Source organism: Pelodiscus sinensis, chromosome 3 (genome assembly GCF_049634645.1).
Source record: "Pelodiscus sinensis isolate JC-2024 chromosome 3, ASM4963464v1, whole genome shotgun sequence".
Taxonomy (NCBI): Eukaryota; Metazoa; Chordata; order Testudines; family Trionychidae; genus Pelodiscus; species Pelodiscus sinensis.
The window spans coordinates 143,627,146-143,645,511 of record NC_134713.1 but is presented as its reverse complement, the minus strand read 5'-3'; the positions used below and the strand labels follow the sequence as shown (position 1 = coordinate 143,645,511).

The following is an 18,366-nucleotide window of genomic DNA, read 5'->3' as shown; positions in this document are numbered from 1 at the left end:
AAAAATAACACTAAAACTGTGTCAATGCTAACAATGCTTAGCCCTATCATTTATTTGTATTTCCTTTTGCTATAGAGACTCTTTTAAGGGGAAAAAGCATTGCTTGATATTTTTTCAGATGACACTATAAGCCTGTGTTGAGAAAGGTGGAAGTCATTCACAGGTGATAGTTCTTGAATTGCTGAAGTTCAATATTGTTGCTTTGTCTTTAAAAGGACAAACTCACAGGGAGAAAGAAAAGAACAGCAAAGGTGAGAAGATGCAATTTTTGTATGATTTTTTTTATTTACTAGCAACATAATTGTTCACAAATTTACAGATATGGCATTTGGTGTTATTAGCCTTTCCTGAGCCTGAATAGACCAGATTACTCAAGCATTGTTTTTAGCATCCTTTGTCAGTTATAGCAAATGATAGCAAGAGTAGTTTCTTTCTAGCTGGTGTAACTGAATTTTTTTAGACAGAAGATTAAAAAGAAGAGCCAGAAAGCATAATAAGAATCTTTGGGTCACATCTTAATTATCACTCATCATTCAGGTGATCCTGTTGAATAGCATTTGATTTCTTTTTATCAACTGATTTGCTCATGATCTCTTTCAGGATCATAAAAATGATAAATGTCAGGGTCTTAGCAAGCGAGAGGCAAGTGGTGATGACATTCTTAATGGTGAAGCTTCTTGACATTCAATGGTACTGTGACAAACCCCTGGGATACTACCTGTACTGTGGGACTGCTGTGTCCCCTTTTATTCTCATCCTGCTCTGGCATTATATCTGGCATTAATACTCTACAAGCAGGCCCGCTGATGGGGATGGGGGTCAAGGGGGCATATTCCCCAAGGCTATTCAAAAGGGCCAAGGCCTCCCAGCCACTGCTACTGCAGGAGTGATGGTGACTGGAGCCCTAGGCCCTTTATATTGACACTGGAGTTCTGTGTGGCATGCTCTTGCCAGGTCTTATGGCTGGCTGGGGCTAGAGGAATCAGTGTGATGTGCTCTAGATAACACCGAAGACTGGTTGCCCCCAGCTTCAGCCTGAGGCCCTGCTCCTTCCAGGTGTGCAAAAATGGGGTCCCGCATCTTGTCCAGGGGCCCCAAAAGTTGTCAGCCTCTCTGAACACAAGTAATTGTCTCTTCTTGAATTGTAAATATCTTGTTTCTCATTCCTCCACTGGGTGAAGGCTAGTTGTTCTTCCAGTGATTGCTCATGTCCATTCCATGTAAGTGTGTGCGCCCCGCATGCATGGGTTGTCGGAAGGTTTTCTCCTCAGAAGTACCCATTGCGTTGGCAGGAGAGCCCCCTGGAGTGGTGTCTGCATATGCATTACTTGCTCTGCAAGTGCCCCTTAGCAGTTGAATTCAGTAGTTTAGTGTTTCTATAGCTGTAGTAGTACAAGTTCTAGTTCTAGTTTACTCACTTGCTGTTAGAGTTAGGTTTAGTTAGTAGGGGTTCACTTGTTGTGTCCTCTTTTTTCCCTTACTGGGGCATGGCTAGTCCCCAGGTCTGTAAGCCCTGTTCAAAGTGCCTCAAACACATACCCTATGGTGATCTGCATGATACGTGTCTCAAGTGCTTGGGTGAGGCTCACCTCTCAGCAAACTACAAGATTTGTTGCTGTTTCAAGCCTCGCACCAAGAGGTAGAGAGATTCGTGCCTTAAGATCTTGCTCATGGAGCCGATGCTTTGCCGAGCACCGGCCGGTGATTTGGCATTATCACCTACAGTGCTCAGCCTTGGTACGGGAGACTCCGGCACTGTTTAGAGCTTTTCCGGTGCCAGGGTGCTCTGCTGCTCAGCACCGCTCCCAGTCATCAGTGCTGCAGAAGAAGTGGAGGTCTAGCAGGGGCAGATCTCCCTTGCAGCACATGCATAGAGTGTGTCCTCTGTCAGGACACTCTAGTGCTCAGGCCTCAATGGGCCCTGTGTGACTTGGAGCCGCATGTAGTGCTGGTCGAGCCCAGTCAGGTTCTGGCAAAAGTGAAACAGCCCTCAGCTCCAGACACTTTTGAGGCAGCCAGGAAATTGTGTGAGTTGATCTCCTCCCGTCTCTCCTTTGGTGCCTGCACACAGATATGACTCCTGTGCACCATCTTGTACTGATGTCTTGGTATCTATGGGTCAGTGAGGTTTGGCTCCTACGGGATCCTTGACCCCGGCTTCATCACCGGCAGAGTTGGTGCCCTCTACCTCCAGAGAGGCCACAGCATTGTCCTTTTCCATGGCACCACTAGTGGGTCAGGCATCAGGGCATATGTTTCCTCCCCCACCAGTTCAGCACCAGGGTAAACCAGAGGTCATGACATGGCTCACCTCCCCGCACTGTTCTCCGGGCCTAGTCTGCATTGGAGTATTCTTCAGACTCTGATGTCGAGTTGGTGCACTCTAGAGCAATGGCCTCACACTCTCATTCACTGCACTGATCTTTCTCCCAGTACCGGAGTACCTCGGTGCAGCCTGTGCAGCCATTCAAGGCCACCTGGCCTCCCCAGTGGCAGCCTCAAGTACAGTGATCCTTCTGGACCCTGTGAACGTATTACCAAGCCCAGGGATTGCCCCCATCGCACTCTGGCTTATCTTACTCTGGTCCTTGAGTTCCTCTGTCCGCTAACCCACTTCCTTCCACCCTGGCCTGTAACTGTAGGCACTTGGCAGTAAGGGCTCCCCAAGGCTCCTCCCGTCCCCCGTCCCCCCCGGAGGGTGGTGCAGACCCAGGCCTGCATAAGTCACCATCGCAGTCAGTGATCTGTCATGACACCAAGCAGACTCAGGAGCAAGCCCTTCACGAGTTGTCCTCCTCATCCCCTGATGAGGCGTTGGCTGGGTTGTCTCCGTCCATGCCTTCCATGGATGCCAGGACCCATCAGGACTGCTCAAATACTTGGCCCAGAGCATTGGGGTCTAAGTGGACTGGGTTTTGGAGAACTCTGACCCAACTGTGGGCATTCTTAACCTCGAGGCCCCATCGAAAGTAGCCCTGCTGCTTAATAAGGTGGTGGCTAAAATCACCAAAATTCTGTGGCAACCCCCCACTTCGATCCCTCCTACTGATAGATGGGTAGAGTGGTGGTGTTTTGTCCTGCAGATTGGCTATGAGCACCTTTTTTCTCATCCACCCCCTGGTACGCTGGTAGTGTAGACCGTTAACCATTGAGATCAGCAGAGTCAGCTGGGCCACACCCTGAAAAACAAGGAGACCAAGGAAATGGATCTCTGAGGCCATAAGGCCTATGCCTCCAGTGGTCTGCAGCTCAGGATTGCCACCCTGCAGGTGTTCCTGAGCAGATATGCTTACAAGTCCTGGTTGGCCCTGGACAGGTTTAAAAACTTGCTACCCCAAGTTTCCTGCCAGGATTTTCAGGCATTATCTAATGAGGGCAGAGTTGTCTACTGGGCAGCCTTGCAAGCAACACTGGAATCCGCTGATGCCACTACCTGCACCATGGCCACCGGCCTCATCCTGAGGTTTAGTTCCTGGCTTCAGGTCTCAGTTATCCCCCTCAGAGGTCCAGATGACCAACCAGGGACTGCCTTTTGAAGAGGCAGGCCTGTTTTCTGAACAAACTGATAGCCCTCTCCACAGTCTAAAGGACTCTAGGGCCACCCTCAAGACATTGGGGATTCATATTCCTGACCCACAGAAGTGCTCTCTTCTTGTGAGGTTACAATCAACAGCCTCCCAGAATTCCATCCCCAGCGGCTACAGCCCCTTTTCCACCCTGACCAGGAAGCACTGGGTCTCATGGTGCCAGCTTTGCCCAACATAAAGACCTACATGAGGGCATTGGCACATGTGGTGGGGTACACAGCCATGGTGGTGGCCTCTAAGATGTTCAGAAAGGTGGTATTCTTCTTGGCATCCCAAGTTGCTGCCCAGGAGGCAGTGGAGAAAGGTTGGCAGTGGGAGGAGTCCACATCCTGCTTGAGCCTCTGGAGGACCTGGGTGTACAGGTGGTATTTTCCTCTGTTCCTCCCTTCCTCCCTAACATCACCATACTACCTTTCCTCTCCACCCTTGTTAGTCCTGAGTTCCCTTTCTCTGGGCTGCAAAGATCCTGCCCTCTACCACATCCCCTCCTTCTGCCAGCAGGTCCAAATCCAAATGCTGCTGGTGAGGAGAAGCCCTAGAATGGTCATTTCTGGTGCCCCAGTACCGGATATGTTATACAATGGGGAGGCTTGTCTACATTGGCCCCTTTTCCGAAAGGGGTATGCTAATTTGACAGGTCGTAATAGGGAAATCCGCGGGGGATTTAAATATTCCCCGTGGCATTTAAATAAAAATGTCTGCCGCTTTTTTCCGGCTTTTAGAAAAGCCGGAAAAGAGCGTCTACACTGGCCCCGATCCTCCGGAAAAAAGCCCTTTTCCGGAGATCTCTTATTCCTACTTTGATCGGGGCCAGTGTAGACGCTCTTTTCCGGCTTTTCTAAAAGCCGGAAAAAAGTGGCGGACATTTTTATTTAAATGCCGCGGGGGATATTTAAATCCCCCACGGATTTCCCTATTATGCCCTGTCAAATTAGCATGACCCTTTCGGAAAAGGGGCCAATGTAGACGTAGCCTGGGGGAGTCCTTATGCCTTTTCTGCCATTGACAGGGCATGTCTGAAGGGACTACCCACTGGCCTGGCCCAGAGAGGCACTCGGGACCCCCCATGCACCAGCCCTACCATTGCCGGTGACCCTGATGGTCTGGAACCTGGGGTCGCCCCTCCTCCAACTTTGACCATTGTCAATCCCACTCAGGCTCTGCAGGGCCCAGATGAGCATGCGGATGTCAGTGCCACCCTGATAAGCAATAAGGCTGGGCCCACGGTGGAGAGGGTGTCAGGGCCAGTGACAGAACTCAGATAGGGCTTATCCCAGGGGGAGGTTTTCCCTTCCCCTGCTGCCCAACCCCTGTCTTCTCTCACTCTCCCACTGCTGCCCTTGTCCCTGGCCCTTCCTCCTCTAAAGTACAGCTCTCCTCTTAAGAAGGCTGGGAGCTTGTCATGGGGAGGCACCGCAAGTGAGTCTGGTGCTCCACCCCACCTGCTGACAAGGAGGATACCCTCCTCATTCTTCTGCGCCTGGATATCAGAGTCTGCCCTTTCTCTAAGCCCCTGGATGCTTCATAGCCTGGGGGGCAGCTAAGGTGAGTGCGGCAGATGCAGGGGAGGTGAACACCTCCTTCCTGGAGACTGGCTTGAGGAGGCCATGGAGGATGCACCCTGTGCCCCCTCTTCTTCTGTGCCCTCCCCCTGTGTGGAGAGCAACCATGTGGTGGTGGGTGGCAGACTCTCCTTCCTCCCCAAGAGGTTGAAGCATGAGGCCTTGGAGAGAGGGAGCTTCGCATCCAGGAGGGAAGATAGCTGCCCTTTCCTTCTCCCTCACCCACCAGCCTCCCTTGTCCCTGCCTCTGAGTTGCCCAAGGATGCAACCATCTGCCCAGCCATCAGCAGCGCTTCGGCTGTGCCCACTGAGCCCCTGGGTGCTTCTAGTGTATGGAAGTTCCCATTGTTCCCCAACACCGCCAGTGCTGGGGCCTCCAGTACTGCACTCCCGGTAACGCTGGGCCTGGAGCTGGGAAAACACCACCTTCCCCTGCATCCTCCACTGATACCCTGCCCTGCAAGGAGGCACTGCATCACAGTGCCTCCACTGTTGGGACTGCTGTCCCTGCTCCTGACCCTTGTCCTACCCCTGCTTCCTGCTCAAACCCTTTGCTATCCGAATATTCTACTCCTCCTCCTGTTTCCCCTCAACCCCTTCATCTTACTCCTTTTCTGGATCCCTTTCCTCTTCCTCCCCCTACTTTCTTTCCTTCTCTTCCGCCTTTCTCTGATCCTCTCCCTGACCTCTTCCCCTCCACTTACCCTATTGCTGCCTCCTCAGGTTTGCTGCATTTACCTCAGATGTTGGCCCCTGAGAAGTAGTTTTAATTTCTCCCACTCCCAGAAGTCTGGGGCTGTTCTTCCTCTGCTATGGCCACTATCTTCTTTGCAGCAGGAACTTCATGGTCCCTGCTTGTCTATGTCGGTCGGCCACAGGGGAGTCTATCCCAAAGATATTCGAGGGCCCAAGACCCCGATGTGCTGAGGCATGAGATGTGCAGTTTCTTGGAGGCCATCTGTGGCTCCAAGAAAAAGTTGGCTCTTGCCCTAAAGCACCAGAAAGACTTCTATCTCATCCTCTGGACCACAAGGGCCATTTTTGGGAAGGGCAAAGGGACTGAGCTGTGGGAGTCTGCAGCTTACCAGGGAACCCGCTGCTTCTGTGATGCTCTGCTCACCTTCAGGTTTGGTCAGTTTGCTGTGGGGCCCAATGGGTGCTGCCAGTGCTTCTGCCAGCGAGGATCTTCCCCATCCCTCCCAATGCTGCCGTTCATCCTTGCCACTCTAAATACCCAGGGATGTAGGATGGGTCTCTACAGGAGTTGGTGCTTGCCTTCTTTCAGGAGGAGGGGTAATCCATCATATTCCTGCAGGAGACCCACACCGCTCCGGTCATCGAGGCTAGCAGGTGGCTGGAGTGGGCGGATGGCCTTTTTAGTCACCTGTTGGCTCATCAAGATGGAGTGGCAACTGTGTTCTCCCTGAACCTACAACCTGATATACTGGGGACTGCTGAGGTTGTGCTGAGTCACCTACTGTATCTCTGGGTTCAGGTGGAGGGGCTAACTTTACATCTTAATGTCAACACCCTGATGTGCAGCCTGGAGAGGCTCTGCTATTTCAAGCAGGCATCTGCCTTCCTCGGCTCTCTGGATCCTGGCGAGTGCCTGCTCCTGGGTGGGGATTTCAACTGCACTCTTGAGGAACGAGAGCATAAGGAGACTGAGCAGTGCCAGGCCACCACAAATGTCCTCTGGGAGATTATAGATCAATGCTCCCTAGTAGATGTCTGGCGTGACCACCACCTGGATGAGGACACCATGTTCACCTCTCTCTGGGTAGAGGGTTGATAGTTGTTTTACTCCTGGTTGGACTTTCTTGTCATCATCTTTCTTGGACCCACTCCTCCAGCATTCTGCCAGCCCCATTCTCAGACCGCCACTTGGTTTCTGTGATGACCTCTTTCTTCATAGAGGCCAGGGCTGGCCTACTGGCATTTCAACAACATGTTGCTGGGGGATTTAGGCCTTTCTCTCTGAGAAAGATTTAGGCTTTCTCTCTCTTTCCGAGGTCAGTTCTCGGAAGTCTTCTGTCTCATGTCCAGCAGTAAGTCTTCGGGCATGGATGGGCTAAATGTGGAGTTCTACCACGTGTTCTGGGATGTCATTGGTCTGGACCTTGCCAGCGTGTGGGCCAAGTCCTTGGAGAGTGGGGTTCTCCCTTTATTGTGCAGGCGAGCCTTGCTACCTAAGAAGGGGGACTTTTGCAATCTGAGGAATTGGTGTCCCATATTACTCCATAGCACGAATTATAAAATCATCATCAAGGCCATCTCACTGAGGCTACAGTATGTGCTGGTGGACATGGTCCACCCAGTCCAGACCTACACCATTCCGGGCTGTGCCTTCTTTAATAATTTTTATTTGGTCCAGGATCTCATAGAGCTCAGGTATAGGGATGGTCTGTCATTCACCCTTCTGTCCTTGGATCAGGAGAAGGTGTTTGACTGGATGGACCACAGGTATCTCCTGGGCACTCTGCTGGCCTTCGCCTCCATGCCCCATGTAGTGAGGTTTCTCCAGGTGCTATACACTTCTGCAGAGTGCTTCGTCAAGCTCAAATGGACCCTGACTGCACTTTCAGCTTCTGGCGGGGACTGAATCAAAGCTGTCTGCTATCAGCTCAGCTGTATACGCTGACCTGGCCATCAAGCCTTTCCTCCATCTCCTTTGGATAAGGTTGATAGGGTTGGTGCTCCATGAGCTGGAGATATTGGTCCTGTCAGTGTATGCCAACGACGTGCTCCTTATGATCCAGGACCCAAGCGACCTGGTGGAGGTGAAGGTCTGCCAAGCAGTTTACTCGGTAGCCTCCTCTGCCTGCATTAACTGGGTCAAGATCTTCAGCCTGGTGGTCGGGGCCAGGTGGCAAGTGAGCTCCCTCCCATCCACACTGCAGGTCATTTGGTGGAGTGTGGGTCCGTTGCTCTATCTCAGTGTTTTTCTTTCTGCCATGCATCTCTCCCTGCCAGAGAACTGTCTACGTTTAGAACCAGGGTGGCTGAGCATTTGCCAAAGAGGGCAGGACTAATCCTGTGTCTCTCCCTGTGTGGGAGGGTGCTGGTGATTAACCAGCTGGTCCTGTCCATGCTCTGGCACTGTCTCAACACTCTGGTCGACACCCCGGGTTTCCTGGCCCACATACAGCAGAAGATGCTGCAATTCTTCTGGCCAGGACTGCATTGGGTCTCTCCATCTTCCCTTGGAGGAGGGAGGACAGGGACTGATGTGTTTGCACATGCGAGTCCATGTCCTCCTCCTCCAGACCTTGCAGAGACTCCTCTGCAATGCAGAGAATCCGGCATGAAGCAAATTAATGAACGTTTTCATTCACTACTTCTGAGGGCTCCCACATGACCATCAGCTCCTTTACTTGAGAGGTCTTCTGCGAGACCTCTCTGAGCTGCTGGCCTTCTACCAGGACCTCCTCCAGACCTGGAAGCTGCTTTTGGTGACCAGATCCTTGGGGCCCACCGTGGGGGCAGACCTCCTCACAGAGCCCCTACTATACAATCCCCATCTCTGTGTACAGGTGCCAGAGGTTGGTCCTGGCAGAAGTCATCAGTATCGGAGACCTCCTAGGAGACTATGACCATGGAGACTGGGTGGATCCTCTCTCCACCCTTTGTACTCCCCTGAACATACTTAAGAATGTGAGGGATGCTTTGCTGCCTGCTGCTCAGGTTTATCTTGATTGGGTCCTGCAAGAGAGTGCACCTCACCCACCCTTTACCTCTGGACCTCTAGATTTCTCTATCAGCTCCCAGCCCAGTGTGCCTTCTTGACCGCCTCTCCCACATCACCCGAGCAGGCTGTATGCATTGCCATTGGTCCCCTTTTGAACAGCATCAAAAAATCATCTGTACATGCTCATGTTTCACACTCTTCGCTTCCCCTCCCTTGTATCCCACCCAGATACCAAGTGGCAGTATTTCTTACTTCCAATAGAGAGTGGGGATCGCCGATGGGTCAGTCTTTACTCTATCTTGGTTCTGAGGCCCACTGGGTACAGTAGCTGGAGAATCCTCCACAGCACTGTGAGCACAGGCGTGTACTTGGTGCGGTTCACCTCTGTTCCCAACACTTGCTCCTATTGTGGTGTGAGGGAGACCTTGGCTCATGTTTACCGTGAATGCACCAGGTTACAGCCCCTCTTTCAGCTCCTCCAGAACCTCTTGTTGAAGTTCTGGCTGCACTTCTCCCCTCACCTATTAATGTATGCACATTCCTTCTGTGGCCCCACAAAATCGCAGGACCTCCTGGTCATTTTCCTCCTGGCTATGGCCAAGATGGCAATTTATAAGACCAGGGAGAAGAGGTTGGCTGAAGGAGGGGCCCAGCAACTGTGGGGCCATTTCCGCTCCTGTATCAGTTCATGCATCCAGGCAGAGTTCCACTGGGCGGCGTCCTCTGCCTTTCTACAGGCCTTTGTGGGACAGTGGGTACTCTCTGGGTCTCTGTGCTCAGTGTCTCCTTCCAATTCCCTTGTTTGATCCTCACACCCATCCCTGTTTTCTCTTTATTTGTCCTCCGGAATCCATAGGGCTCTTTGGATCCTCCCTGTAGGCTGGAGGAGGGTCCTTTAGATGTGGGTAGGCTAATGCCTGCCTCCCTCCCAGACCCCAATATGGCTACTTTTTTATAGTCTTCTACTCTGACCCTGTCACATCAGATATTATTGCATATCAATGGCATAGAATTTCTATAAACCAATGTAGTGATAATATCCATATGATAAGCTCTGTATTTAAGGCTTTATTATACTTCCATTCAAGTTCATGGTTTAAATTAACATTGTCACTCTCAAGCCCTGATCCTGCACACTCACTTAGACCCCAGAGCAACTTTATGCAGGCCTACATTTTATAGTCCACACTTTAGAATATATTTTAGACAGCTGCCCTGTTAAAAATATTTAAAAAGTGTCAATGTTTTGCTCCCCAAATATGCAATTTTCCCCTTTAAATTACAGTGATGTAAGCTGACAAATTTCAATCCTGGATTAATGGCATTGTGAAGAAGGTCTGTTATTATGTGAACCACCAGCACTAAAACATTTGAAATATTACTGAAGAGATGGAAATGCCCTCTTCATTGTGGTGTAAAGGCAAGGATGATTTTGTGCTTAAGGAATCAGAGTGTACCTCAAGAGATCTGGCTAAGTTCGTGGCTTTTCCAAAGATGTCTTGTGTGAGTGTGGCCTTCTAAAAGTCACTTAAGCTTGTCTTTGTGTACATTTCATTGGTGACAAGATGGGAGGTGAATCTACGCTGCCATGAACTGACTGTTGATTTGGACCTTGCTGTTGTTCACTAACAGTTCATTAGTTCATTTTGATCTAGTTCCATTTCAAGAGGACTTGATCAAAGCGTCTTATGCAGGGCTGGGAGTATGGAGATGTGCTCCTCCACCAGTTCTTCCTGCATTCTCTGGCACCTGTGGCTCCTCTGGTGTCAGGAGGCTACTTTGGATAGTGTCACTTGCCTCCCGGTTGCAGCTGGTCAGGCTGGGGAGATTAAAGAGAGACAGTCAGTCATCCCTGGAGACACAGTCCCTGAAGCCTTGCCCTCTTCTGTGAGCTGAGACCAATATTTTCGGGTAAGATGAAGGTGATATCATGGGAGCTAGGCCATATGTGACTGCACAGCAGGCCCTTTCTTACAGGGGCCCAGATGTCCCCAACGGGAGCAGACCTCCCCCCCTCATATGCCGGGAACAAGCAGGCATGGGAAGTTTGCTGGTCACACTGGGATCCAGTGTGCGGGAGGGGGACCTCGGATTGGCTAGGTTTGCCTCAGTGCTGTGCACATGCTGGGTCCGGCAATAGTGGCATCCCAAGGGGAGAGAACTTGTATCTGAGGCTGCTGGAGGAGAAGAGATAAGAGTGTAGGGGGATGGGAGTGTGAGCAGCAGACACACCTATACCTGGCAGCACTGTCCCCGGGAGGGGGTGCTGTCTCAAGTGTGCAGGCATTCCAGTGTGCTGCGTGTGGCACTTTTGAGTGTGTGTGTCCTTGGCCCCCGCCTCCTTCTAGTGGTGACTTGTGGTGGGAGGGTGCCCCAACCGAGTGTCTGAACTGTGTCCAGCCTCCTCAGACCCTCTGAGCAGGAACCCAGGTGTGCGCAGATGCAGTCTCCTGGGGCTGTGTGGTGCAGACTGGCATGTACTGCAGCGTGATTCCCCAGACCAAGAAGGCCAAGCGAGGAGCACCCCCCAACCTCTCGCTGTCTGCAACCTGCACCTTGTCTGTGTGAGAATAATACAGTCACTCACCTGATGTTCCCTCCCCAGGCCTGGGGGATGCCTGGGCACATCTAGGCCATGGGGATCCAGCTCCAGTGTCACCAAGGTGATGGGGTCCTCCTCCTCCTCCTATCATGGAATCTTTGCTATTTTATAATAATTAAATATTTTAATGTAGAAAGTTGAGAGGAGACTCAAGAATGGTCAGGGTATCATTTCCTTTGTAACTATGTATCTGTACTGAAACTAAGCCTATTTTAGATACATTAGGGTATGTCTACACTACAAAGTTAATTCGAACTAACAGACGTTAGTTCGAATTAACTTTGATAGGCGCTACAAAGGCAAACCGCTAGTTCGAACTTAATTCGAACTAGCGGAGCGCTTAATTCCAACTAGGTAAACCTCATTCTACGAGGACTAACGCCTAGTTCGAATTAAGTAGTTCGAATTAAAGGCTGTGTAGCCACTTAATTCGAACTAGTGGGAGGCTAGCCCTCCCCAGCTTTCCCTGGTGGCCACTCTGGCCAACACCAGGGAAACTCGTCTGCCCCCCTCCCGGCCCCGGAGCCCTTAAAGGGGCATGGTCTGGCTACAGTGCCCGTGCCAGGTGCAAGCCTGCCAGCACCCAGCCAGCAGACCCTGCACCTGGCACGGCACGAACTGGCCACCCAGTCCGCTGCCACCCAGCCCTCCGCCTCTTCCCGGGACCAGGCTGGCGGCTGCACTAGGCACAGGAAAGTGGACGTCTAGGGCAGGATAGCTGCCAGCCTGGCCACCCAGGAGCAGGTTTGCATGAAAATCAGGGTGGTCCAGTGAGACCCCCGACCCTGAGCCCTGAGCTTAAAATGGCCGTAGTGGGTCAGACCAAAGGTCCATCTAGCCCAGTAGCCTGTCTGCGGACAGCAGCCAACACTAGGGACCCTGGAGGGGATGGACCAAAGACAATGACCAAGCCATTTGTCTCGTGCCATCCATCTCCAGCCTTCCACAAACAGAGGCCAGGGACACCATTTCTACCCCCTGGCTAATACCACTCCATGGACCCAACCTCTATGACTTTATGTCACTTCTCTTTAAACTCTGTTCTAGTTCTAGCCTTCACAGCCTCCTGCAGCAAGGAGTTCCACAGGTTGACTATTTGCTTTGTGAAGAACAACTTTCTGTTAGTAGTTTGAAGCCTGCTACCCATTCATTTCATTTGGTGTCCTCTAGTCCTTCTATTATGGGAACTAATGAAGAACTTTTCTTTATGCACCCTCTCCACACCACTCGTGCTTTTATAGACCTCTATCATATTCCCCCTCAGTCTCCTCTTTTCTAAGCTGAGAAGTCCCAGCCTCTTTAGCCTCTCTTCATATGGGACCTGTTCCAAACCCCTGATCATTTTAGTTGCCCTCCCCTCTCCCACCCTCTCTCTTCCCCTCTCCCACCTCCTTTTCCCAGTCTCCACGAGTTTTGTTCAATAAAGAGAGTTTCTATTTTTGAACACACGTTTCTATTTTTGAACACACATCAGAAAAGGGGGGGCTAGGGAGTGGTAAGTGGAAGGAGGTGAGGGAGGAATGGGGTATGAGCCCCCAATGGGGAGGACTGGGGTGGCTCTGCGGGCTTCTCGGGGTGGAAGCTCTCCTGCAGCCCCCCCCGATTGACTCCCCCCGGATGGCAGCCTGCGGCAAGTGCAGCCGGGCTGATGGCCGAGTGCTGTGATGTGCCAAGTGTGGGCACTCAGGGCACTCCAAGCCAGGACTGCTTTGCAAGCGGGGAACCCCTGAGAACTGTCTGTCCGATGTGGGGGTCGGGTCCCTTTAAGCACAGCCCTTGGCTAGCCTGAGGCAGCAGCTCCACGCTCTAAGTCCTAATCTGATGCCCTGCTGGCACTGCTTCTGGCCATCCTTAACCTCGGTTCAGGGTCCACTCAATGTGGACATGCTAGTTCGAATTAGCAAAATGCTAATTCGAACTAGTTTTTAGGTCTAGATGCACTAGTTCAAATTAACTGAGTTTGAATTAACTAATTCGAATTAAGTTAGTTCGAATTAGTGCTGTAGTGTAGACATACCCTTACATAGTAGGGAGTTTTGGTTTTGGGTTTTTTTTCCCGACATAGACAAGTTTCAAGACAGTTTACAGAAAATATGTGAACAAGTCCCATGAAGACCATAAGAACAGGAGTACTGGGTCAGACCAAAGGGCCATCTGTACCAGTATCCTATTTTCTAATAGTGGTCAATGCCAGGTGCCCCAAAAGGAATGACTATAATAGGTAATCATCAAGTGATCCATCCTTTGTTGCCCACTTCCAATTTCTGACAAGCAGAGGCTAAGGACACCATTCCAGCACATCCTGGCTAATAGCCATTGATGGACCTAACCTCCATGAATTTATCTTGCTCTTTTTTTGAACCCTGTTAAAGTCCTGGCCTTCATAACATCCTCTGGCAAGGAGTTCCACAGGTTGACTTCATGCACTACATTGCATGAAGAAGTACTTCCTTTTGTTTGTTTTAAACCTGCTACCTATTAATTTCATTTGGTGAAATTTCATTAAGTTCTTGGTTTATGGGAGCAAGTAAGTAACTTTTCCTTATTTACTTTCTCCATACCAGCCATGATTTTATAGATCTTTATCATATCCCCCCTTATTCTCCTCTCTTCTCAACTGAAAAGTCTCAATCTCAGTAATCTCTCCTCATATGGCATGTAATGGACAGGGGAAATGCTGATCAGCACCCGGTGACTAAGGGGTTAAGCTCAGATAGCTAGCAAAGTGTTGACCAGGGGGCTGGGAGAACCAATCAGATAGAGGGTTGTAATTTGGATTGGCTGTAGGTTACTTGTGTGCTTTCTTTGTGTGGGAGAGATAAACCAGGAGTTGAGAGACACAGAGGCTACGTCTAGACTGGCATGATTTTCGTCAAATGCTTTTAACAGAAAAGTTTTTCTGTTAAAAGCATTTGCGGAAAAGAGCATCTAGATTGGCACTAGATTTTGTGCAAAAGCACTTTTTGTGGAAAAGCGTCCGTGCCAATCTATACGCGGTTTTGCGCAAGAAAGCCCCAGTCGCCATTTTCGCCATCGGGGCTTTTTTGCGCAAAACACTTTTCAGCTGTCTACACTGGCCCTTTTGCGCAAAAGCATTTCCGGAAAAGGGCTTTTGCCCGAACGGGAACGTCAAAGCATTTGCGCAAGAAGCACTGATTTCGGACAGTAGAACGTCAGTGCTTTTGTGCAAAATCAAGAGGCCAGTGTAGACAGCTGGCAAGTTTTTGCGCAAAAGCAATTGCTTTTGCGGAAAAGCTTGTCAGTCTAGACGCAGCCAGAATGATTTAAACCCAGGCAGGAATGCCATGTCTCCAAGGAATTCAGGGCATGGTCCTGCCAGATCCATGGGTGTAGTTGCTACCCTGCCCACGGCTGGGCAGCTGGGGTCAAGAGCTTAATGTTAAAAATGTGATTAAGTCCCTGCAACATCAGAGGCTCATTTGCAGGTTGGGTATTTCTTCTTTTGGTGCATATGACAAGTTCATGTGGAGATTTGAAAGTCTTATGCATTGCTGGTTTATTTCAGGTAATAATTGCCCTAGCAGAGAAACATCGATCTCACATTCCCTATAGGAACTCTATGATGACTTCGGTGCTCAGAGACAGCCTAGGAGGAAACTGCATGACCACCATGATTGCAACACTCTCTTTAGACAAAAGAAACATAGATGTATGTTATCCTTTTTGAACTTGTGGTTTTATAAATATTTGTTTTTCAGGGTTGTCTGCTTAAATTTCTGATACACTGAAGTTTAAAAATCTGTTTTGTCAGTGCCTCCAACATACAATCCTGTCAATGGAAATTACGGTATGAGAAACTAAAACCATCTTCATGTCCAATACATAAGGGTTCTTTGTGTAACTGACTTCACATTTCAAAGCCAAATTCTGATCAGTTATGTGGGTGAATATAATCTCTCTATATAATATTATCTGCCCCTTGTGCATGTGCATGTGCCTTGCCGGGGCGGGGCAGCTTGCGTGTTCTTATGATCCCAGGAGATATGCCAGCAGGAGCTTAGTGCACACCGGTCCTGCAGGATTGGGGTTTTGGCTCAGGGCTTTGTTACAGACACAGCAACAAAGAATTCCTTCTCAACTGTGGCCAGAGACAGACAGAAGTGGAGGACCTTTGTTGCTGCCCTATATGCCTGTGGGTGTGAAGGACGACTATGATGATGATGATATAATATTATAATATCCTTGACAGATCTTACAAGATAAGCAGCAGCATTAAACATTAACTAGGTTCAAAATCAGGCTGTAATGTATCTTTATTATTTGTTTTATTCTTTAAATAATTTCATATAGAGGAAAAAACTGACAAAGCAGATATGTAATAGTGATAAATAGGTGCACACTTAACACCAACTTCCTGATAATGAAATAGGTGATTTGTGAATAAGGTTTGGCAAGGAATTTTCTCAAGGGCATATTGATAAGGATTGCTGGTGCAGTCCTGCCCCACTGAAGTCCACATGAGCACTTCCATTGACTTTGGTAAGGTCAAGAAAATAACAGCATTTATTTGCCCATGAAAGGCTTCTCCCAAAAGACTAATGGAAGTAAAAGAATACTTGACTTCTTGGGGAGAGGTAATAGAGTACAGTGACAATAATACTAATTAATAAAAACATCAACACTCTTTTCTAAAATATGGCCTAAACTTATTGAGAGTTGTGAAAAGGTAATTGTATAGGCACAATTTGTAGAGGCTTACACAAACTGCATTATTCTAGCCATGCAAGTACCCATACTGTGTGTTTCAGTCTCTCATTTCATACATCCAGTTACCCATTTGTATCCTGATACGTCTCTCTGTTATTGGAATTCAGGCTTCTATTTTGAAATATTTAATTCACTCAATGAATCAGCCAAAATGATCCAGCTAATAATGGTGAAGTGACAATTTTCAATTTCTTGGTGCAATATCTATTAGATATTATATTTTCTTCATTGTGGCTGAAATTTTCCAAAAGATATGGATATAGGTGTCTTTATTTGAGAGTTTTATCTGGCAAATTAATGTGTTAATAGTTAGAATAGCTACATTGACTTGTGTTTTCTTAGATTTTTGAAGCACCAGGAATGTAAGACTGGTACAATAAAATCTAACATAAATAAAAAAAAATCCCCCTTAAAATAAGTAGCAAATCTGTATACATCAATGCATGCTAAAGGAGTTATTTTTTTCCTTCCAGGAATCTATATCAACCTGCAGATTTGCACAGCGAGTTGCACTTATTAAGAATGAGGCTGTTCTTAATGAAGAAATTGACCCTAGACTGGTAAGAGGATTTGTTAACCAAAAAAGATACAGCCACATAGATGTTGAAATTTTCATGATCCTGTTCACTCATGTTTAGATACAAATCCCAGCCTTTGTTGTAAAATTGCTGCTATTATTTTTATTTGGCCTCCTGAGGATAATTATGATTAAACTGACCTTTTAAAAAAGCTCATAATGTCATGGGAAACTCCTACAGTCATTTAAAGGGAACCACAATGTTCATAACAATCTTTTCACATCCTTCAGGGCAGTTGCTCCCAAACTGTGGTTCACAGATTGCCAGTAGCATACAGAGCTCTTGTTAGTGATTTATAGAGCACTGGCTGGACACTTGATGGTCCCATTTTCCTGTTCTGCCACTTTCTGTAATACATAAAAATCAATAAAGCATGCATTCACCATTTTCCTAATACTGTATTACTGTTTCATATAAGAAGTTCCTTACAATAGCCACAAGACATATTAGATGATGAGAAACATAGAGTTTGATCCTGTCCATTGAATTTGATAGTAATTTCCCCCATTGACTTCAGTGGGAGCAAGATGAAGCCCTTTGAGGGGAAATGGACCAGGCAATGGCAAATGAGAGGGCAGATGGTCGAGGACAGTCTGTGTTAATATGTGGTCTATATTATAGAATCTTAGAACCACAGAGCTGGAAGAGACCTTAGAAAGGTTATCAGGTCCAGCCTCCTGCACTAGGCAGGACCAATCCCAACTAAATCAACCCAGCCAGGGCTTTGTCAAGCTGAGACGTAAACACCTCTAGGGATGGAGACTCCACTACTTCCCTAGGTAACCCATTCCAGTGCTTCACCACCCTCCTAGGGAAATAGTTTTTCCTAATATCCAACCTGGACCTTTCCCACCACAACTTGAGACCATTGCTCCTTGTTCTGCCATATGTCACTACTGTGAACAGCCTTTCTCCATCCTCTTTGGAACCTCCCTTCAGGAAGTTGAAGGCTGCTATCAAATCCCCCCTCACTCTTCGCTTCTGCAGACTAAACAGATCCAACTCCCTCAGCCTCTCCTCATAGGTCATGTGCTCCAGCCCCCTAATTATTTTAGTTGCCCTCCGCTGGACCCTCTCCAATGCGTCCACATCCTTTTTGTAGTGGGCGGCCCAGAACTGGACACAATACTCCAGATGTGGCCTTACCAGAGATGAATTAAAGGAAATAATCACTTCTCTGCATGCTGGCAATGCTCCTCCTAATGCACCCTAATATGCCATTAGCCTTCTTGGCTACAAGGGCACACTGTTGACTCATATCTAGCTTCTCATCCACTGTAACCCCCAGGTCCTTTTCTGCAGAACTACTACTTAGCTGATTGGTCCCCAGCCTGTAACAATGGTTGAGATTCTTCTGTCCCAAGTGCAGGACTCTGCACTTGTCCTTGTTGAACCTCATCAAATTTCTTGTGGCCCAATCCTTCAATTTGTCTAAGTCTCTCTGGACCCTATCTCTGCCCTCAAGCATATCTACCTCTCCCCGTAGCTTAGTGTCATCTGCAAACTTGCTGAGGGTGCAATCCATCCCTTCATCCAGGTCATTAATAAAGATATTGAACAAAACCGGTCCTAGAACCGAACCTTGGAGCACTCTGCTAGAAACCAAACCATCCTGACATTG

The 18,366-nt window shown here is 48.7% G+C and overlaps 1 protein-coding gene across 7 annotated transcripts in view; it reads left to right on the top strand.

The window, feature by feature from the left end:
* Positions 1-18,366, top strand: part of KIF6 (kinesin family member 6) — a 367,777-nt gene that overhangs the window by 124,932 nt on the left and 224,479 nt on the right. For 6 of the 7 annotated variants that reach the window (XM_075925092.1, XM_075925089.1, XM_075925087.1 and 3 more), the window contains 2 exons: positions 14,966-15,109; positions 16,641-16,727. In XM_075925092.1, the coding sequence (XP_075781207.1) occupies positions 14,966-15,109; positions 16,641-16,727 (231 nt within the window). The remainder of the gene's footprint in view (positions 1-14,965; positions 15,110-16,640; positions 16,728-18,366) is intronic. The other variant, XM_075925088.1, reaches the window with a different exon arrangement.